The sequence below is a fragment of the Drosophila busckii genome, chromosome 2L (genome assembly GCF_011750605.1).
Source record: "Drosophila busckii strain San Diego stock center, stock number 13000-0081.31 chromosome 2L, ASM1175060v1, whole genome shotgun sequence".
In the NCBI taxonomy this organism is placed as follows: Eukaryota; Metazoa; Arthropoda; class Insecta; order Diptera; family Drosophilidae; genus Drosophila; species Drosophila busckii.
In genome coordinates, this window is record NC_046604.1 from 15,810,946 (window position 1) to 15,834,470 (window position 23,525).

At 35.2% G+C, this 23,525-nt stretch overlaps 1 protein-coding gene across 1 annotated transcript; it reads right to left on the reverse strand.

Annotated features, from left to right (window-relative positions):
• Positions 1-312: 312 nt before the first annotated feature.
• Positions 313-23,298, reverse strand: LOC108601622 (protein Wnt-4). The gene is made up of 4 exons (XM_017989524.1): positions 23,025-23,298; positions 1,178-1,676; positions 896-1,123; positions 313-811 (listed from the first exon to the last, which is right to left on the reverse strand). The coding sequence occupies exons 1-4, from the start codon at positions 23,261-23,263 to the stop codon at positions 569-571; spliced, it is 1,209 nt and encodes a 402-aa protein (XP_017845013.1). The 5' UTR covers positions 23,264-23,298; the 3' UTR covers positions 313-568.
• Positions 23,299-23,525: the final 227 nt, after the last annotated feature.

The following is a 23,525-nucleotide window of genomic DNA, read 5'->3' on the forward strand; positions in this document are numbered from 1 at the left end:
TGTGAAACTTTTTATTTCGTGTATTTGTTTTTGTATTTTTTTTTCATATTATTTATTTAAATTTTTTTTGGTTTGTTTTTTTTTTGTTTGTTTATGTTTAAATACTTATTAAAATTGTTTTTGTTGCGGTGTATTGTTTAGCATCTGCTTCTGTTGTTCGTATGTATGAGTTTATATTATTATTAATATTTATATATTTTTTTTGTTTTTTTTTTGTTGTATGAAGTTTTTGCCATTTTTTTGTGAGATTTTTTTACGTGATGCTGAAGCTAACTTTAACTAAATATCTATAGTATATATATATATGTAGATGTAAGTGTAGATGTGTATGTGTGTGTGTGTGGGCTGAGCTTTGTTTTTGTTGTTGTTGTTGTGTACGCATATCATGTTATCAAAGTATTTAGTTTAGGAATGGAAAAAAATACAAGAAAAAAACTTTACAAATTACAATTAAATAAAGCAAGCTGCTGCTTAGAGTTAGTTAGAGTGTAAGTGCGATAGCTATAGAGAGAGATAGAGAGATAGAGAGAGAGTGAGTTTAAGAGAGAGATAGAGATAGCGCGCCTGCTTATTTACAAAAGAATTTATTCTCAAAGCTCTGACAATAGTCACAGATCAGTAGACAGCAGCGTCCATTTTCGAAGCGACAGCGACATTTTTCCACCTTCTTTTGGACTTTGGTGACATAGCCACGCCCACAGCACAAGGTTGCACAATTATCAGGATGCATGCACTCGCGATCCTTGGTAACCGAGCAATAAGTGGGCGAAGTCTCCAAATAATAGAGCGTGGTATACTGCGATGATTGTTGCTGAAAATAAATTGAATATAAATATAGAGAATATAAATTTTGATGCCTGGCTATAAATAATATTTATAGTTGTTTGTTGCTTACTTTCTTGCGTCGTTGCTTTGGTTTTTTCATGCGACTCGCTGGCACTTGCCGCATGGTGCGTTGATTGGGCGCTCTTCTTATAGCCTGATTATATTTCTGTCGCAGCAGCATGGCCGTGGCATTGAAGTCTGCCATCTTTTTCCAGCAAGTCTTCATGGAACAGGAGCCGGAGACACCATGGCATTTGCATTTATCCTTCATCAGCGTGGAGACAGCCTCGATGCCAACCTAGAAAGCCAACTCCAATTAGTTTGTATTAAATAAAAAGTATGCTCAACGCACCTCAGAGTCATGTCGCAATATTTCGGTGACTTCATCTCCATCGCCGCCGCGTAGATCCAGAAAACTGCGCGTTACACGCTTGCCATGCTTCAGATTATCATTGCAGCCACCCCATTGAAAGTCCTGATCCGCACGATTCTGTTTGCGTGGCCCACAGCTGCATTTGGTCATGCGTCCCTCAGCGCAGGCTCTGGCTATTGAATGCGTCATGGCAGCGGCAGTCAGCGCATGCACAAATGCCGTCTCCTTGTAGAGTTTCTTGAAGATGTTGCGCTTGTTGCGCGTGTGAATCGAACAGTTCCAGCGATCATAGCGAAATTGATCCTCACAGTGGGTGGTGGCCAAGCGTCTGGCCTCGCTTAGAGTGCCTGGCAGTCCTGTCTCCTTGCGGCATTGATGGTTCTGGCGTCGTGTGGCAGGCATATAGCGACAAGGACCGCCCACTTGGCCTTGCGATGTGAAGACGGCCATAACTGTGTGCTCCGATATAAAGTGCTCGCTGTAAATAAATAAAAAATAAAGCGCAACTTAATTAAAAGTGTTTATTTAAAGTATTTTTAAAATTTCGCGCGTTGCTGCATTTGAATTAAAAAGTATCGAAAGAAATAACCGCTTAACCGTTTCGTTTGTTGCCTTGGCTAAACTTTGGTTTTGCACCGCTTGCGGTTCATAACTTTGTTGCCTAAACAGATTGCTGTCCATGCTAAATATAAGCAGCAGCTGTTGCCTAAGCAGGTTGCTGTCCATGCTAAGCATTTTAAGTTGTACATCATTTATAAAATTTAAGAATTGATAGCTTGTTTGTGTAAATAAATAATGCGCTATAAAATTGCTACACATAAACAAAAAAATATTGTTTACAACTCATAAACTAAATTACAACGCTACAAATTTCATAATTGTTTTTTTATCATTACAAAATGTGCTGGCCAAGCCCCAAAAAATAAATTCTTTGCTTATCACTGACGCCCGTTATGCGGTTTTCCTAGAATTGCCGCAAGTTTTCCACAAAATTCTATAAAACGAAAACGTAAAGAAAAGTATTTGGACTATTTATAGACCTGGCCACGCTTCCTGCCCAGCTTGTGGGCTGCTCTGCTTGCGCTGCTATTGCTCTCCACTTTCTCTCTGTATGAGATTTGCAGGAAATCTTAAATTCTCATAAAACTTAAGTGCACCGTAAATTGGAACATGAATAACGAGCTAGCCCATTTTCCAGTTTACCTTCAAGCAAGAAGCACACACTCACGCCCCCCACCACTCCCTCCCCCCATTCGACTTTGGTCTATTTTGATTTAAACTTTTTGTCTGTTAATAATTTGTTGTTGCGCAATTGTTTGTTTCGTTGCGTGCGCGCGTCTTTAATGCGAAATTAATTTGCTAGATTTTTTCGCATTTAATTAATTTATCAAGTGCCTCAGACAGCTCAAATGTTTACAACTTGTGTTTGAGCATGTGTGTGTATTTGTGTGTGAGGCAAACTTGGTATTTTGTTTGTAAAATTTTTATCTATTTAGCTCCCGCTGTGTTATTTCGATATTTTACGTAGCCACACACTCAATTTGATTAAATTATTATATGAGTTGATCCAATTGATTAGAATTAGCTGAGATTAATGTAGAACAAAAATAACGGAAATGTCTATCAGACAGTGAAGCAGGAAATATTTGTAGAATGTACACTTGTTAAAATACGATATAAGCTAATGAGAGTAAAAACTTAGCAAAATTAAATAATAAGAAAAATATTTTATAAAATATTTTAGCAGTGAAATAAATAATATGTTTACCAACAAAACAAAATGCATTAGACTTAACTATTTAAAGAATATTCTGTATTAAAATGTTAATAAATAAAATACTACGAACTATAATAAGAATAAAAATAGTTTATAAATATTTCCACACTGAGAAACTATGAAAATATTATTCTAAAGTATTTTTTTTAACAAAAAGCTTTAAAATGATTTATTAGTGAATTTTTCGCAGAATTCATAAAGCTGTTTATAATAAATTAATAGCTATTAAAACTTAAGCCTTAGATTTTGCTTTCTAGAAAATAGAGAAAATTCCATTGCAAACAAATAAGCTCTTAATTATTTTTGTCTATTTACATGACGCTTTGCAACAGTTTCTAAACAAATTTCTGTGTCTACAATAATTTGTTTATATTTTTAACTATTGTATCAACTGCACAAAAATTTAACGCAATAGCAACAACAACAACAATAAGCAAGGGAAGTCTTCAATTACAGCTTTAAAGCTCATGTAAGTCGTTGTGTAAGCTTATAGATGGTTGTTGTTGTTGTTGTTGCTTTTGTTGTTGTTGTGGCTGCAGCAAGTGCAAAGCAAAGCGCATTAGTCAAAGCCCACACATGAGAACTCTCACTCACTTACTCTCTCTCTCTCTCTCTCTCTCTGTGTGTATGTAGCTCTCTCTATCATATTATACCCACTTCAAGTTGGTTAATGTGTGTCGCCTTAGTTGAGAAACATGTGGAATTACGAGAGCTCAGCTCAACTAGCTGGGCGGACAGGCATTGTGTGTGGGTTGCGGGGGGGCGTGTCACTTAATCCTTTTGACAAAACGTTTACATGCGAAATGAAATACAATTAGCTAGGCAAATGTTTGAGAGACTCGAGAGAGTGAGTGAGAGAGAGCGCTTGTTTCTCTGGGATTTATGTGCACTTTAATTTCACAAATTCAGCCAAGAGCAATTTGTATCTTTTGAGTTACAAAGTAGTTGAAAGGCCATTAAAATAGCCGCAGCAGCAGCAGCAGCAAAACAAACTGTTGAGAAGTTGCTTGCATTTGCTTTTGTTATTGTTTTTGTTGCTGTTGTAATTGTTATTGTTGCTGGGCAGGCCCAAAACAACAAATTGATAGGCAGACAGCCCAGCCAAACAGACAGACAGACGTATGTGTGCCAGCAAACATAAGCAGACAAGTGCTAAAGAGAGAGAGCGAGAACAAGAGCAAGCGAGAGCGACTGAGCTGCGAGCGCCATAAAACAAAAGTGTTGATGGATATTTTCCTCGTGCACTGACTGACTGTCTAACTGACTGACTGACGACAAATGATACTGAAGTTAATATTGTATTTAGTAGCTCTGGCTATACACTACACTACAAACTTGTGTTGCATACACTTCAATGTTTGTATTAAGCAAAAATTTAAGTTAAAATTATTATACATATTTATATTAAAAATATAGCAAAAGAATTCAGCATACAAAATTATAATGCTGCGAAATTTGTATAAAAAAATTAAATAAAAAAAAACGTTGAAAAAAAATTAATAAATTTTAAACTTAGCATATGAAAGTTGCTGTATTTCAATCATTTTTTGTAATTGAAATTGTAAATTGTTTTAATACAAATTAATTAAAAATACTTTTTATAGACAAATATTTTTAATAGCTTGACTTAAGGTCCAGCATTATTTATATGTGCTTCAAAATATTCTTAAAAATGTATTTGTATTACAAATATGTTTCAAATTTGTAATTAATTATTTACAATATTGTACACAAAGTAATTAATTCTGCTTTCAATATAACAAACATTTTTAGAATATTTTTATTAGTTTATTATTATCATATATTATATTATTATTATTATATTTAATATTTCAGTTTTTCAAACATGCTGCGCTTTATGTAAAGCTTTTAATAGTAGCCATTTAATTTTGTTTCATTTTAAAGCTTCAAATTATTTTTTTTATATGTTTACATTTAAAATTTTAGTTAGAGTAGGCACCCATTATAAATTTAGTTGGTATTTACGCTGAGTGCTTTGCATTTGTACAGATTCATCAAATTTTCAGAAACGTAAAATATTCAACACACACACGCACACACGGACACAGATACACATGCAAACGTATTAAATAAAAATCCCTTTGTGCAGTGGCAAAAGCATTTTATGGACTTACAGTTTAAGTCGCCACAGCAGCAGCAGCAGCAGCAACATGGCAAAGAGCATAGCAAATGTGCAACAGCAGCAGCGTTGGCTGCAACATTGGGGCAAGCAGCAGCGATTTGAAAGTAGTTCGAAATTGAAATCGAGGCAGGCAGCGCAGGCAACACATAAAATCTTTTTTAAGTAGCATAAGCATTTATGAACTGCCAGTGAACCGAAGTCCCCACCGACCCCCTCTACTGCTCTTTTTGTTATTTTTATGAACTTTTTACCATTTGCATTTTATTGCCAAAACATAAATGCAGCTAATAGCCACGCCCACTCCCCTCTGCACTTTTATTTATAAAACATTCTCATACTCATGTGTGGAAAAATCATCTGCTTTGCAGCTCTTTGGCTTGTGCTTTGTGGCATTTGTTTGTTTTCCTTTGGCCATTTGGCCTGTCACATAATTTTCAACGCAAAATTTCAATTAAAAGTGCCCTCAGTAAAATTGCATATTGCAAATTGAAACTTAATCGCATTGTTGCTCTCTCTCTCTCTCAGCCCGAATGAGCAAATTATAAATGCCTTGAAGGCAATCGAAAACGCTTTGTGCATGGGAAATGCATTGCCCAGCGCTCCAAAGACAGTTCCAGTTCACTTATATAGCTATGCATATATATAGTCTCTGTCTGTCTGTTGTTTGCTAAAAGATTCGCTTGGTTTGCTTTAATTGATAGCTGCTGCTAGGCCAAGTGGCGCTTCTCTCTATCCATGGGCATATGGCATATTCATTGGCAATTGGGGCTAATGAGGCGTCTGATGCGGCTCTTGGCTCTACAAATTTCTGTCATCATTTTTGGCATTTGCCAGCGCCAGCAATATGGCTGCGCTTTAATAGATATTGATAACTTTAGATCGTTAGCATAATTTTGAGAATTTTATATGCATCGTCGTTAGTATATTTAAATGTTTCAAATTGTGTAGGTGCACTAGCAATAATTGAATTTATTTTTACACTTTTTTATACCATTATATAACAAATACTATAATTAAAGAATTTCAATGTTCATTCATTTTAGTTATTGTTTTAAGCAATTAGTGCATTTTAATATTTATTTGTATTGAAGTACATAACTATTTCTACACCTAACTAGAAAACTTTTTGGTTGAGTACAAATGGATGAATAATTGAATAGTAACATTAAATATAGCATAAATATTTGGACTCCTTAATTTATTAATGCAATTAATAGATTATTATAATTATATTTTTTGCTTTATATATTGTATATGACATTTAAATTAATCTAACTTCGCATTTACACTGAGCTTGTAGAAAATTATTATTTATTTATATATTTTTTGTAAATGCTAAGAAATGATAAATTTATTCCATTATAACAGCCTTTTTGCATTTTGCCTGCCTCCTCTATGCATTAAATAGAATTTTTTTCATTCATTGTTAGTATTTTTATCTAAATGCTACGCATTTGCTATGCATATTGCTACGCCTCACAGCTTTACTTTTTGAAATTGATTTACTTCATCACTTTTGACGCCTTTCTTTATTTCAGAATGCCAGCTTTAAACTAAAAAAGTTTATTGCCGTTTTTTATGGTACACTAAAAAGCTTTCACTTTGTTTTTTCGTTTTGTTTAGTTTTAATGATTACTGTTTGGCAATAGTAATTGGGCTGAAGCAAATTCGCGTGTACATGTCGCTACGAGATACGCAATACGCATATGTCATGTCTCTGCTTGGGCAATCCCCGAAGCGGCTTACGTGCTGCTTTACCTTTGTGTGAGAGAAGAGAGACTTCCTGGTTATGCCAGTTGGCATTATTTTATGGCTGGCAGCCCAAATGCGTTGTAAATATGCCGCTTAAGCTGTTAAATTGCAAGCCGGCAGCAGCAACAACAACAGCAACAGTTGCTGACAGCCCAAAACAAAAAGTTGCAACCGCAAGACAAACGCACAGAACGCGCCCCCCCCAAACTGCCACGCCCCCGTACAGCGCCTATAGTGCTATAGCCACCCTCAAAGCTTTAGCGCTGAGGTTGCTGCTGCTGCTGTTTGCGGCTAAATGCTGATGTATGAGCAACTGTTGTTGTTGTTGTTGTTGTGCAATTTGGACAGCGTTAAAACATAAAATATGCTGCCGCTCATAGCCCACGCCCTCCGATCCCCACCACTCCCACAGCAAACTCCCCAAACGGGGCTATGAATAATGTTGCAATCGCTTGGTGGTTGTTTGCTTGCTGCTGCTGCTGCTGGCGGGTGTTGCTGTTGCAGCGGCGCTTCATCATAAAAAGCGCATCCTTGCGCTCAAGATTATGGTCATCAATTTTGGCATCAGCGGCAGCAGCAGCAGCGGCAACAAACAGTTGTAACCGTTAACATTGTCAGCTGCTGCTCAACGACAACAGCAACACAGCAGCAGCAGCAACAACAACAAATGTGCCCCTTGAGAGCTCAAAATTTGGGTAGCAACTGTTTCTTACGCTTGTATTTTTTTTTTTATGGTGCGTCCGCTCATAAAATTTGTGCATGGGATTGGGTCTTGGTATACAGTTAAGTAGACAATAAAATGACGTCGCTTGTGTTGTTGTTGTTTTTGCTGATATTACGAATTTTTAATAAAAGCTGCGCGAGCAAATCAGATGATTAAAATCAGCAGCAACTGCGCAGCAGCAACAGCAATCAATTTATTGCCCACCCAGGCTGAGCAGCGAGGGTCGCTGCTTTAGTTGCATGCAACAAAATTTCTAATGTGTGTGTGTGTATGTGTTATTTTCATATTGAAGCATTTTTATGGCTTACTTAGCATAGCATTGTTGCTGTTGTTGCTGCGGTTGCAACCTCAACGTTTATTTACTCGCAGCTGAAAAAAAATGCTGCAACGTTAAAGCCAAAAATGCCAAGTTGCTGCTGTTGCTGCTGCTGCTGTGTACGCCATAAAAATGCAATAAAAAATCTTTACGACATATTCGCAGCAACCCTCAGCGCATTTATATTTTGTGTTGTTGTATACAGCTTCACACCTTTGGCTAACGCATCTTTACTTCCTGCTCCCACCTCAAGTTGCAGCAGCAGCAGCAGCAGTAGCAATTGCTGCCAACACAGCAGCAGCAGCAGCAGCAGCAGCAGCACAGCTGGTGCGTTACTTTAATGCGACCACTGCTGGCTAACTTAGCCACGCCTACGTACAGCCTACGCCTACGCCTGCAGCAGCTGTCAGCAGCAAATTTTGCTCATGCATTTGACAGCTTCATTTTCATTACAATAAAAATTGAATTGTAATTGCCAGCAGCAACATGACTGCAATTTTGTTTAGTTTTAAATGAATTTATGTGAGGCATAAAAATAAAATTGCATGTTTTTAATTGTTGTTTTAATAAACAAGCGCTCAAGCTTAATTAAATGTTAATATATTTAAGTTTAAGCTGCACTAAATTTTGTGCTTGCTGCTGTCGACGCAACAGCAACAGCTAGACTGCGTCTATTTTAAGCAGCCAAGTTTGTTTTACTTGCAGCAGCAGCAGCAACATCCCCAAATACTTAAGTAGCACAAATCAGCAAAATAAAATGCTCATTTTTAGTTGTTTGCTTTGCTCAACTAATTTATGAACAACATTGCCAACAGTTGCTGCTGTTATTTTAACTACTTTTCAAGCAGTTGCAATTAGTTTTTTTCTTCAACTTCACACTTGAGAACGCTGCGCGCGCCCTTTGGTTTGTTTCATTGCTTCCGCTTTTGGCTGTTGTTGTAGCAGCAGCAACATTCATTAGGCTTTATGGGCTGCTGCTGTTGCCGCTACAATTTTTCAGCTAATATTAGCCATTGTTGCTGTTGCTTCAGCAGCATTCCAGCAATTTGTCTGCATTGCTGCTGCTATTTTATACTTTGGCTAGCCACGCCTACAATTTCTATTGCTGCTGCATGTGTTGCATATTGTGTGTGCACTAATAAGTTGCTACACATTTTTGTGTTGATTTAATAATGACAGCAAATGTATTTCAGTTATTTATGCGCAGCTACTTCAGCAACAGTTGCTGCTGCTGCTTTATTTATAGCAAATGTCAAGCACAAACATAAGCAATTAAATTAAAATGCGCTGGCTTTGAGTAAATATCGCCCCACAGCAGCAACCAAAGCCAACATTTTGACAACGAGCAATGATTTAATTTTTGAGAGTTGCTCTGTAGCTATAAATGATTAATTTGTTGTTACTAAGCTTAGAGTGTAGCGAGCTTGGGTGGCGTTTTTATTTGAGTTTTGCAACGCATTAAAATTAAACATCAACAGCAGCAGCAGCAGCAGCAGCAGCAACATTAAGGCAAAAACGCAATCAACATTAAAACTTTGCGCTTACAGCTTTATGTGTGCGTGTGTGTGTGTGTGTGTATATAGTCAGGGTAGGTATTTTAAGCGCACTTTTATTTGCCAAACATAAAAAGTTAAAGTCTAACGTTGTAAGGGGCCAACGATAAGAACGGACAAAATGCGTTTCGCATAAAATGCGTTTTTATGACCATGACGAAAATGCCGAGAGAGCGAGACAGCATATATTATATATAAAAATCGTCGACATCATCACTTCATTGCCTTTGCATCAAGCAGTTAATTTTTGGCAAAGCTTCTGCTCTTCTGCGATGATGTATTAATGTTCGGTCACGTAACTCACATAAGCAGCAACCCTCGTATACCACCCACCCCCCTCTCTCACTCATGTGTATGCCATAAAGTTGGCCTTGTGGCAGAGATACGCACTTGTACTTGTGGCAAGCAGCACTTGTGGCAGCTTCTCTGCATTTCTCAATAGCCACTCCACAGCTGCCGCTGCTTCATTGAGTGTCTCATTAAGCAAAAGCCACGCCTCCGCCTACGCTTCCGTGGTCCTGCGCAGCAGCATTGGTGCCAAGTGTGTGGGCGCCACTGACATACACGGTGTTGATCCCTATGCATTCCACATGTGTGTGTGGGTTTTATATTCTTAAACAATCAATTGCTCTTGCTCTGGAATTCTATTGAATGTTGTTGCTGCTGCTCAGCCCCCAGGCAGTGCTCAGTGCTATTTTTATTAATTTAATGCATAATTCATTTGTTTCTATTCTCGCCTCATTGCATTAAAGTTGTTTGTTACAAGTTTGATATTCAGATTTTATTCAGTTTTTCATTAATTTAAATTTAATCTATTGATGTTGTTCTTAATGTTCTACTGTGTCAGCTGATAAGCAGCATGTTTGTTGTAGTTGTTAATTACTAATTTATTTAATGAGCAATTTCGTTTTTGGTTAAATTATTTTTCCTTATATTTTTTGTCTATTTATAAACTTGACAAGCATCATCTATTTCGATTGGCTTCCCTTTTAGCTTAAGGATTGATCTTATTTATTTAATTCAAAAATCATATATACATTTTATCAAGTTCATATTGCAAAACTACAAAATTTTAATATTAAAATTGAAAAAATTGTAATAAATTATTTTAATTATTATAGCATTATAAAACTGTGCAAGTTGCGGCTTAGTGAAGGTTTCTTTCTATCTTTTCTTTTTCTGTCATTTGTAAATTGTTCTTATTGTTTTGCTATATCTGTTACGCTAGTTGCTTGACTATTTCGACTATTTGTTGTTGCTAAATGCGCATTTGCTTGGATTTTACACATATGTGTACTATAAAATCAAAAAATAAAAAGAGCGAACTATTGTTATTGCCAAACAATTTTTAGTGCTGCTAACTTTATGCAAGTCAATGGCCTTTAATGAACAATTACATTTAAAAAATAAGTAGAAACTAAACAATGTTTAGTAGAGTATGAGAGTGTTTAAAATTTTCATAATTTCAGTCCGTATTGATTATTCCCTGAGATATATTTTGAAAAATATAAAAATTCTAAAGCGCAGACGTTTGACTTTCTTTCTTATTTAGCTTTCTTTAGTTATATAATTTTTAATTTTAACTCAATAAAAATACGCATTTTAATTATTAAACGTATAAAGCTGCTAAGCAAATTTGTAAACATTTAAAATAAATTAGTGCGTTTGCTTTACTTGAAAGTTTTGCAACAAATTTATTTATAGTACAGTCAACGCTCCATAACGTAGTTTTTGCTGTTAGCATTTAGCACTTGTGGCTGGCTAACAAGCTTTCCATGTAAAATGTTAATCTCATGCCGAATGTAACAACGCAAATTATGAAGTTGCCTGTGTGTCTAACTAAACACTAAATATGATAAGTTAATGCCCAGTTGCTGTTGCTGTTGCTGTTGCTGGCTGGCAGCAACATCCGTTCTGTTTCGAAAAATTGTTAAGCCAAACAAATGACCAAACAAGAAATGCAATCCAATTTGCTGAGAACGCCTCGAGCTGCACAGACTCTGTCTGTTTGTTTGTGTGTGTGTGTGTGGCATGCAACATTGCTGCTGCTGTTGCTGTGCGGCACACGCTTGTCAACGCCAAGATGCGCTTAAGCATTATTAATTGTTTATGAAATGAACTGCGGCTGGGGCCGAACGACGCGCTAAACAAATGATAATGAGCAGCGAAATATGCAAAACGCTTGCCTAAGCAACATGCCACAAGCAGTGGGGGCAACAAGCAACAACTGGGCAACGGCAACAGCAACAGTCAGCAAAAGGCAATTTTGCATAATTTCCGAAACACATGTTGCCTTCAATCATGCGCGAAGAGCTGCCACAGTCTCTGCCACAGCGCCCAGCGGCTGGCAACAGGCACAGGTCAGCAGCAGCAGCAGCAGCGTTGCAACTACAGCGGAGTGAGCAGTGTGCTGCTCGCCCTAAGGCCACATAGACAAATTGACTGACTGACTAACTGACTGAGTTCTTGTGACTAGCAACACGCCCAAGCTGCCGCCCAACCCCTCCTCGTACTTTTGCTGCTGCTGCTGCTGCTGCTGCTGCCAGCTGAAAATCAAGTGAAAATGTAGCGGAAAACATTTTAATACTAATTACAAAGAATTTGTGCCGCCGCCGTTTGGCACTTTTACTTTTTTCTCTCTCTCTCTCTGATTTTGCCTTTTCTACGCTTTGCTTTGCTTTTATTCCTTTTAGCTTTACATACGCTTGCCAAACTCGAGTACAGACACTTGTTGAAGCTTTTGGTGTTTTAGTAGCAATAATAACGTAAAAGGTTATAAAATATTTCAAATTGTATTATTAGCAAATCATTAACTAACTGAATTCTTTAGCTAAAACTTTTTTATATCTTTAAAAAATGCACAACAAATTAAATTCTTTAGCTTATATTTTTATAAATAATATAACTTAATTTAATTTAATTTGCTGTATTAAAATATTTAGAATTGAATAAATAACAAATCATTAACAAACTGAATTCTTTAGCTAAAACTTTTTTTTATAGAATTTAAAAATGCATAACAAACTAAATTCTGTAGCTTATATTTTTACAATTAATTTCAAGAATTAATATTATTTAATTTAAATTAATTTCTTGTTGTTAATTAAATTAAAGTAATTTAATATTTAGAATTGAATAATGTACAAATTAGTAACAGACTGAACATTTTTATAGATTTCAAAAATGAGTCACAAGCTAAATTATTTGGTTAAATTTTACTAAATATATTAAGAATTAATATTACTCTGCATTAATTTGTTGTTGTTCATTTTTCATCGTTAATCATTAATTTTTTGTTGCTAATTTTTTATCTTATATTCCATGCAGCGTTTCAAAAACTTATATAAATATATTCTTCTTCATTTTTATATTTTCCTTACTTGTTTTTCTGCAATTTATAATTTAGAATTGTATGCAAAAATAATTTCATATTAAATATTTTGAAAAATTAAAGAAAGTATCTTTTTTTAAATATTATTTTCTGTAATTTATAATTTAGTACAGTAAGCAAAAATAATTTCATATTAAATGTTTTAAGAAAATTTGCTTTAAACTTTCTTTCCTTCAATATTTTTTATTTTTAGAGTATAAAATTTAATTTGTTTACATACCCCAAATGGATTTCTTGCTGACTGTATTTAGAATTCTAAGCGAACACAATTTTTTACTAAAAGTTAATGTTACATATTTTAAAAATTAATGCTGCTCTCATAATAATTTTTGCTAATGAATTTAAATTTTAAATTAAATATATTTAGCTGATTTGTAACTCAAATTTGTATTTAATTATCTAATTTCCGCTTTGCTACTGGGTGGGCCTCTAACCAAAAGAAAACTCAAGCTGCACTTGTCTATGCTAAGCAAGTACTAGGAGTTCATAATGGATTAACCCCATGGATAAGTATAATGAACTTAATATGCCAACAATTAAGAGCATTTGCATTCGTTTTAGTCTCTCGACTCCAGCGGCGTCGTATAGTTTACGCTCGCTGCTCACTGAGAGCGAACTGCACTCCCCCCTTTAAAAAAAAGAGATTTTTGTTTCGATTTCCGAAAATAAATGTTGCACGCTGGCGGGCAAAGGACTGAACTGACTGCCTGCCTGCCTGGCTCGGCCTGCTGCAATTTAATTGGAAAGAAAAAAAAACACAGAGTCGCGCTCGCTGGTGGGAATGAAGTCAATGCTAGTTGCGATCGGGGCGCTGGTGGTGGCGGCGTTTTCGCTTTAATCAAATCGCTTTATGACAGGCGCAGATACGACGACGCCGACGACACACACAAGACACATAAACGTCATTAAGTAAACATAGCCCCAACTACATACCGAACTATCTACTGGGTGGCAGGTGCGTGTGCGCCGCTCTCTCTCGCTTGACATTAAACGCGTGTTAATTTCAGTTAATTTGGGGCGTGGTGATTTCCACTGGTTAAATGGAAATGCGTTTGTTGCCTCGCTCCACATCCATCAACGCGGCGCTTTTGGCTGCGACAGCAGCAAACGCTTCACTTGCATTTGTCAATCAGCAGCAGAAAGAGATAGAAACAGAGAGAGGGAGCGGGTTAAGGGTAAAGCTAATGGACGCTAGACGCATTTGCTTTGGCATTTTCATTTGATGCGGCAACAGCCTCCAAGGTCCATTTGCTCTTGCTTGCCGAGCAGCATGTGGCGCCTCTTGCTGTGGCAAGTTTTTATTTTTTGTTGCTTTGGTGATAAACTGCAGCGAATGGATCGTTAAGTCAAGTGCAGTTGATCTGGAAAGTTGCCTGGCGCGTTAAGTAAACATTTCAAAGTGAGAAGCGAAGCGAGTGTGGCGCAGATAAAAATAAAATCAATAAAAATAATGCATAAAGACAGATTTTAAAATTAGTATTTAAACTGAACAAATAATTTATTTTGTCAAAAAATTCTATATAATAATTTAAGCCTTTTAAGTAAAAGTTATAAATAAAAAATTAGAAATTTAGAATAAAAGGCAAAGGCATTTAAAAAGAAATTAAAGTAAAGCATTATAAATTAAAAATTTGTACTCCATTTTATGTATGAAGTTTTAATTGACTGAGTTTTATTTTAAATTCTTTAAATATTAATAATATTTAAATATTTGTAAACACAACTTCTGCTTATTAATTTATATGTATAAATTAACTTGCAACTTTACTTGTTTATCAAAAGTTTATCAAATGAATTTCATAAATTTATTTTTCTTCTGCACCTTTTTGCTGCTCTTAACTTTCATAAGCATCTCTAAGTGATTCACTTGGCAATTCACAAGCCAATTGCAATTGCAAGTCGCAATCGTTTGGCTCGAGACTCTCTTAGCATCTTTTACCGACGCGCCAAGCACAAACAAATTGAATTAAAATACCAAAGCAATGTGCTTTTATTTTTTATTTGGGCGCACACACACACACACACTAGCACACCCCACTTTAGTACTATAACATTGCCATAACTGTTGTATTGTTGTCTGTTGCGAGATTTTGCTTTGCACTTGGCTTTGGCTTTGGCTTTTGCTTTAAGTGCCGCCGTCTCGCTGTTTGTCTGTCAGCAATGTCTTTGTCATCAGCCCTGGCCATGGTCTGCTGCCTTTTCAGGGTCAAATTGCCAATTTATATTGATCTGCAGACAAGAGTTAAGCATATGGCCACGCCCCAAACTAAAAATGCCACAGCCACAACACCCTAAAGAAAATTAAAAATATGCAAGCAACACCTACGCACAAAAAATTAAACAGATTGTTGGCATTTCTGGTGCCTGCGAGTGTCAAGTGCACTAAAAATAAATTTTTGTAAATTTGCTGGGGTGACAATTTTTAATAAAATTATATGTATATAAAAATATACAAAAATATTAAAAGAAATCCTTTAGAAATAAACATTTTTGACTAATATATTTGTTTAGCTTAACTAACTTTTGTTTAAAAATTTTAGTTATTATCTGATTGATTTCATTTAATTTTTTTGTACAGCACATAAAATTTTATGCTTCAACGTAAATTAGTGTTTAAATTAAAAAAGAAATTATTTAAAATTTACATTATCTGATTGACTTTGATTTGATGAAACTAATTATATTATTATAATTCATTAACTAAATATTTAGTTTGAAAAACAAAGCATTTAAAAATTTGTTTTTTATTTTTTTAAATTGTTTTATAAAAATAAAAAGTAATTTTTGTAATAAGCATGTGTTTTAATTTAAGAAAAAACAACAAAATAATTAACAAATATTAAAAAAGCATTTGAAAACTTTTTTAAAATTGCATATATTTTAACTTGCTTATAAAAATATTAATTTAATTTTAATCTAAAAAAATACAACATAATAATTAGCAGTTATTAAAAAAACAATTGCAACATTTTTTTTTAAAGTTTTATAAGAAAAAAAAGTAATTTTTGTAATTAGCATGTGTTTTAATTTAAAAAAAATACAACATTATTTTTAACAAATATTAAAAAAGCAATTGCATTTAATAATATAAATTAAATTAATTTAATAAAATAAATTGCTTATATATTGACTTGCTTATAAAAATATTAAGTAGTAAGTAGAACTTACAACTTTCTTTTTGTCTCAGTGTAGTCTTGTTGTGGCAAGTTAACACAAAAAGTTGTGGCAAGCAGCAAGCAGCAATTAGGCTTAAAGATCTGTCAATGGCAATGGCAATACGCGTTGAGGCTGAAGCTGCGAAGGGGGCAGGGGGGCTGGCACTCATGTTGCCAATTTGTGGTTAAATTATGTGCGCGGACGCTTAAAGTACCGCAAAGTGAGTGCCACAAGCTGTGACAGCAAAGCCGCCAAAACTCCAATTATGTCAACAGTTTGAGTAGAGGAAGCAGCAACAGCCAAGAGGCGCAACATCAAAGCTTAGACAGGTGCCGCTCCCCCACCACACACCCCCCACACACTGTAGACAAAGCAACAGTTGCGCATTTAGCCAAAGCGAGCGAGAGCGAGAACTTGGCTTAAATGTTTGCGCATTTTGTAGGTTAAACCGTTTAGCAGGATGTGACTGCAATTTAACCGTTAAATGCGTGCCTGCCTCAGTCTGTGTGTGTGTGTGCGTGTGTGGCAAAGCACTAAACTTGCCACAAAAGCGCAGACAGTCGCTTTGATCTCTTTGAAGTGCAAGCGTGCCTCAAGGTCTGTCCGCACGCCGAAGCGAGAACTTCAAGGTCCCAACCACACATGCGAGCGAGCGAGCGAGCGATGTTTGTCTTTGATGCAACTTCCTCAATGCGCAACTGAATGTTGCACACACAAGATCAAAGGCAAACTCGAAAGCCATCAAGACAGCTGCTCCAATCGTCTCTCTCTCTAATGCCTGAGACACCTACACACAGCTCATTGGAGTTTATTTTACTTTTGACACCTTTACTTTTAGCCCCTGCCTTGCCACAGCAGCTTGTGGCAAGCTACACACAACTCATCTTTAATTTTAGTATTCTTCTTCTTCTTCGTCTTCCTTAATTACCTACACAAAATGCATTTGCAGTCATGCGCAGCTAAACAAATTTGAAATTTCTATTGTTGTGCCCTGCAGTTGAGTTTTCAGTTTTATTTGATTCATCATCAGCCAATTTACGAGCCAAAAACTTCTCCAGCTGCTGCTTCTTATTGTTTTATTCACTGCTTTTCCTTTTCCTCTTGGTTTCTCTTTCGCTTTGTTTTGTACACATTTTTTATAGCACAGCTTTGGGCCAGGCTTAACAAAGAGCTGCTGCCGCTCATGGGAAAAATCCCAGTTTATCATTAAGACAAATACACAAGGCAATGAAGCTGTAGCCGGAACGGGGGCGGGGCAGTCCAAGCGGGCATCATAAAACGCAGCCATCAAAAACGACAAAATTAAAAAGTTCAAATGCCACAATGCCAGGCAAATTGTTGGCGAACAAACACACACACAAAATATTCACACAGCTCAGCTCAGTCAGCAGTAGCTGCGACTAGCAAAGCAAATAAAGGCAACGAATTTTCGCTACACTTAAGTTAAGCTTTGCATAAAACTCAAATAGAGAACTTGACAAACAAAATACAAAACTGTGCCAATTAGCAACAAATTAAATATAATAAAGTAAGTTCTTAAGATTCAAAACTTCAAATTTATAAGAAAATTAAAAATATATATATTTATATAGAAAAATATTAAAGAAAAAATATTTGCTAAAATATATGTATGTTTTTAATAAACTAATTAAATTCCATTGTTATAAAATGCTGTCAAAAAAACAATTTAAAGTCACAAATAAACCCAATAAAATTCAATTCAAGATTCAAAACTCCAAATTAATAAGAAAATTAAAAAAATATGTATGTTTATATAGAAATATAAAATAAAAAAATTTGGAAATTTCGAATATGTAAACTGCTGTCAACCTTAAGCCAAACTTAAGTCAACTTTAAGTCCCTACTTGCAAATTAATAAGAACATGAAAAAATTATGGATATTTATAATAATAGTAACTAATTAAATTCTATTTTTGTAAATTTGTATAACATGCAAAGTAAAATGAAAAGCCAAAATAGTTAAAAATATGCATAAATATATAAACACGCATAGAAAGCCACACAAATACAAAAGACTTAGACAACAAGCTTGAATTCTAATTAAGCCTAATAGCTAATTTAGATTTTGTAGCAGTTTATTGAAAATCAATTTTTGTATATTTTCCAAAATTTATTTATATAGCATTCATAAATTCAAATACACTTCTTAGGCTTTAAAGCAACATTTCGTTCTAATAGTATTAAATATTTAAAATATATAAATTAATACAAATGTAAAACAAAAATTAAATTAAGAAATCTGTTAAAATATTTGTAAGAAACATATTTTATCTGCGAATATTAAATATATTTCTACTACTGAATTGTTTTTTATTCTGAGCTTGCATTACTTCTTATCAGCTGCTAGAATAATTCAGCATGCCTTTTAACAGTTAGTTAAGAATTAAGTAAAAGCAAAAAATTAAATAAAATACAGCAATAATAAGTAAAGCAGAGTAAAAGTTAAAAAAACAAACAGTGGGCAAAAGAACTTTATGCCTGCAATTTTATGTGCCCCAAGTATGCTGCATAATGCCAGCTCAGAAAGTGAGAGAGAGAAAGAGAGAGAGAGAGAGCGCATAACGCCCCCAGGCGACGTCTTCATTGTTGTCGCCCTGGCTGCTGCTGTTGCTGCTGGAATTGAGACAAATAAATTGTTGTTGGTGCCACATGGCGCTGACTGCAGCTACAGCTAAAGCCGTGGCAAGGAAAATCTTAACCGCTGCAGGAGTATTTTTAATTTTGCAAAAGCAAAATGCGCCAAAAAACTTTGCACATAATCGTTATCGTCAATTTTGAAAGCGACGACGACGACGACGGCGGCTCTCCCAGCTGGCAAATCTCAAGAACCAAAAGTACAACCATAATTTGCGGCCTGTCTGCGAGCAGCAACAACAACAAAAGGCGCTTGAAAATTAACATTTTTATGTACAAGCCAGACAACTACTATATCTCTAAAGAAACAAAAGTGTGCGAGAGGAGGGAGAACTTGAAACTCAAAGCGGCGCTGAACTTTACATAGTTAAAACTTAAAGTTGAGGCTTTTGTTTGGGCAAAGGCATCAAAGGCAACCAGGGGTAACCCAAAGGGGCGATAGAGTCTCTAAGTAAGTTTTAATTACGGCTTGACAAATATTTAAGAACTACGCTATAGAGAGAGAGAGCGAAGGAGCGAATGAGAGAGACGAGGGGTGACTTACGCGCAATTAAACAGATTTTGAAAGCGCAAATAAAAAAATATTAAAGGATTGAGATTTGAATTTTGAGTTTGGGTACGTAGCTTGGGCTTTGTTTTTGGGGTTGCGACTTTGTCTTTTGTTGTTACCCTGTAACAACAACATAATTTTGCGCCGTATAATGTCATAAATGTCTGTTAACAAAACAGAGCAGAGAGCAGCGCAGACGTCATCGCAGTCGCAGCGGGGGGAACAAAACAGACTGTCAAACATTATTACATTATTTGCCTTTTTGCCTGTGTGTGTGTGTGTGCTACGAAATTGAAACCAACCCCCTACCCCAATTCACAACTTGCTTTCAGCTTTGCTTGTGTGTTTTTGTTTTTTCCGTATATTTGACTTGGCTGCTGGTTGTCGCTTCTTGTATTACCAACAAGCACAACCCTGCCCAAAAGATTAATTGCAACAGCCACACGGCGGGGCATGTGGGGCAGCCAGCACTCTGTCTTTGCTTTTTGCTATTCTACGCGCTGGGCAATTATTAAATTTTCATTACATCCCCTAATCAGCCAGATTGACAATTGTCGCTTGTCGATGCGCCGTGATTCGTGTGTAAACAGCTTGCCACATGCTGCATGCAACTATAACGCGCCGCTTGCTGTGTTTAGGCAGGTGTTGAAGCACCCACTGAGTTCTCGACTATACACTGCTGGTCATGCCAATAGGCACACTAAAGCATAATTTGCTATTTGGAAGCTTTTTTATGCATAAAATCTAATTAAAATTTAAAAAATGTGTATTTATATAATTTAAAATTGTTGAGAGAATTGTTTTATGCTATTAAAGCTAAAGCTTTAAACTTTGATTTAAATACAAACGTTATAAGCTAGTTAAAAGTTTTTCAAATACTAGTAAAATAAAATCTTGTTAAATTGTAAATAAAGTTCTCAATATAATTTATTAGAATTATTTTTTGTTAGCATTATTTTTTTTTTATTTGCATTTAATTATGTTTTGTTACTTATTTGTTTTTTTTTTTTTAATTTTATGCAATTTATTTCCATTTAAAAATTTTTATTACATGGAAATTATCATTTTTATTTTAAATTTACATTTTATTATGTTTTGATACTTATTTATTATTTTTATGGAATTTATTTCAATTTAAAAATTTGTATTAGAATTTTATTTTAATTTGCAATTCATTATGTTTATTTATTATTTTAAAATTTGTATGGAATTTATTTAAATGTAAAAATTTTTATTATGGAAATTAAAATTAATTTTTTTAATTATCAATTCATTGTTTATTTATTATTTTTAAATTTTTATGGAATCTCTTTCAATGCAAAAATTTGTATTCTATGGAAATCTTTATATTTGAAAAATTAATATCAACTAAAAAATTAATAACTTTGTTAGCAAACTCAATTAAATTGTTGTTGTATTTTTATAATTTAAGATTCTTCAATTAATGACAATATTTATTAGTTAAACTGCAATACATAAAGTTGAACTTATCTATGCAATTTTAGCTGTAAAACAAATACTTAAATTTTCTTGTTAAAACTAATAAACCAATTTGCTAATTCTAAACCAATTTGCTATATTCTAGTTATTCTTAATCGTTTTTCTTATCATAAGCCCAACGCTACAATTAACTATTCAAAATTGTGTTAATCTTATTCAATTTATGAAACGATTTACCCAACTAAAAATGATTCATTTAATTTACTAAAATAGTTGAAAATTATTTATGCTCTAATTTTGAAAATTGCTTAACAACAATGTAAATATTTGACGTCGGCCTAACAAATTGCAGCTTCTTGGAAATTTAAAATCAATAAGCTTTGGCACCTGCTCACCAGAGAATTGAGTTTGCCAATTGGAAGGCGCTGCTTTGGCTTTGGGGGCAGTGGCAAAGCAGCAGCAGCGGCGACTACTCATGGCAAATAAGCCGATTAATTGTAATCAAGCAAGGGGGGCACGCTTGGACTCTCTTTAGCGTAATGCTTGTCTATATAGCTATATATGCACTTGGACTATCGATTTGTCTGGGGCTCGAAGCTTGGGTCAACGATTGAAGCAACACTTGCATAAAAAAAAGTAGAAATGATAGCAATAGAAATAAAAATTAACAAGGCGCATCCGGTGTGTGCAATAAAGGACTTTCAGCCAGGACGAAATGACAAATAATAACCTCCCTGCTTGGTCAACTCTGCATAGCTGATTCAGTTCTGTTGCCCCTTTAAGCCTTTGGGCTGTTGTTGTTAATGGCAAAGTGTAAGTAAAATTTACGCCCCAACAACATTTGCCAATAATCATAAAAAACAATGCACACCCCCTTTCGCTCAGTGTGCTGCTGACAGTTGCAAAAAAAAGCAGCAAACGCTGTATAAATAATTATACTTTATTGTTTTAACGCGTCTGCCACAAAATCTTTTCAAGCTCTTGCCGCTTCTGCTACTTGCAACAGCCAGTGGCATTTATTTATTGTTATGTTGCATTTGTCAGCAGTGTGAGCAGCAGCTGCGCCTTGTTTTGTTTAATGTTTAGCTTAACAATATATTTATTTTTTTCTTATGCTGGGTGGTCTGCATAATTGCCAAGTTATATTTATTATTGTTGTCTTGCATTTAATGTTAATGTTGCTTTGTCAACAATTAAAGTGCAACAAATTAGTTGCCACAATTCAGCGGCAGCAATTTTCACGTGCTAAGGAATTTTTTATTATAAAAGTTTTAGGAAATTTTACTTTTATTGCTGGCGCATAGATTTTGTTTTCATTCAAAGCTTTCAACAATTAATGAAATGTATAAAACACAAATTATTGCTTTAATTAAAAATGGCAATAATTGTTATTAAATATTAACTGTAAATTTATGCGTCTATAAAATCAATGGCTATTTTTTTTAAAATATTGTTTGATTTTATCAATCAATTTAAAAAAATAGCCATTGATTTTATTATAGACGATGCCAATTTTTTTTTTAATTTACAGTTTAATATTTAAATGATGCAAAAATATTTGCTAAACATTTTTTTACTTTCTTTTCAATTATCAAAAATCACAATACAAAAATTTCCAAAAAGCTGTAAGAACTTCATTCAGACTTTATTTTCAATATTAGCTGAAATTTTAAGATGCATTTAAATTGAATATTTAATTTAATATTTATTGAAATTTACTGTCAAAATAATAGAAGATCACACAAACAAAAGCTAATCAAAGTTCAGAGCATTATTTAAGATATGAATTAATTATAGAAATATTTAAGCTGCAGTTTGTAAAAGGCAGAAATAATTTTAATGTTTAGCTCAATTTTTTTTAGCAGCTTAACAACATTTTTAGATTTATTAACTTGCTTTAATATAAATATATGAGATCAATATCTATTATTTAAATCGCTAATCAGCAACTCTAATTTCCCTTAGCTACTGTGAAGTTAAGCAATTTGATAAATTAGCATATTGCTTAAAGGTCAGTCAGAGGAGCTTAAGACCACGCGGCTGAGGCTGAGGCTGAAGCTGCAGCTAACGAAGCCAACGAACAAGTTTTATAGCTTGAGCAACACAAAACAAATTTGTTGACTGTGATTGCAATTGCAAAAGTTGATTTGTACACAAGCAGCAGCGAAACAAGTGTAAGCGAGAGGGGTGGAGAGAGAGAGGGAAGTCTGATTGCAGGCTGAAGTAACATGTCAATAGCAATTGGCCTCCAGCCTGGCGCTTCATTAATATAATAGGATGTACTCAACGAGTGAAATTTTTGTGTTGAGTTGTTGTTCAATTGATGGGATTGCATGCCAAGCCAATTAAGCAAGCGTTTGGTTACTCACTATGAACTGTCCATGCCGGAGCTCATGGCTGATCCTCCAAGTGCTCCAAGTGCAGCGCCTCCATTGAGCAAAGTGCTGCCATAGCCCGCGAGACCGCCTGTCATGCCACTTAGACCGCCCTTGTTAACAATAATGCCCAAACTGGCAAGTCCTGCCAACGCGTGTCCATGCGCGTGTCCTTGGCTCAAGCCGCCGCCGCCGCCGCCCAATCCCAGTCCATGTGGCAAGTTCATAACCATGTTGTTGTTGTTGTTGTTGTGGTTGCTGGTGGGCAGCGCGCTGGCTGCTGTGCTGCTGCCGCTCAGCTGATTGTTGTTTGTTGAAGGCGGCGGCGGCAGCGGCGGCAACATGGCCACAGCTGGCGCAGCAGCAGCAGCGCTGCCATATAAAGCTTGCAACATTGTGCTATTTTGTGTTGCCTGTTGCAGTTGCATGTTGCTGCTGTGCGCTGCTTGCAGCTGCTGCTGCTGTTGTTGTTGCTGCTGCTGCAATTGTGTTTGT

Coding starts and splice junctions, on each gene's coding strand:
- LOC108601622 (XM_017989524.1), bottom strand. CDS start 23,263: ATGGTTATGAACTTGCCACATGGACTGGGATTGGGCGGCGGCGGCGGC. Junction 1,677..23,024: donor TCCGGCATGGACAGTTCATA/GTGAGTAACCAA, acceptor ATTTATTTACAG/CGAGCACTTTATATCGGAGC. Junction 812..895: donor CAAAGCAACGACGCAAGAAA/GTAAGCAACAAA, acceptor ATTTATTTTCAG/CAACAATCATCGCAGTATAC.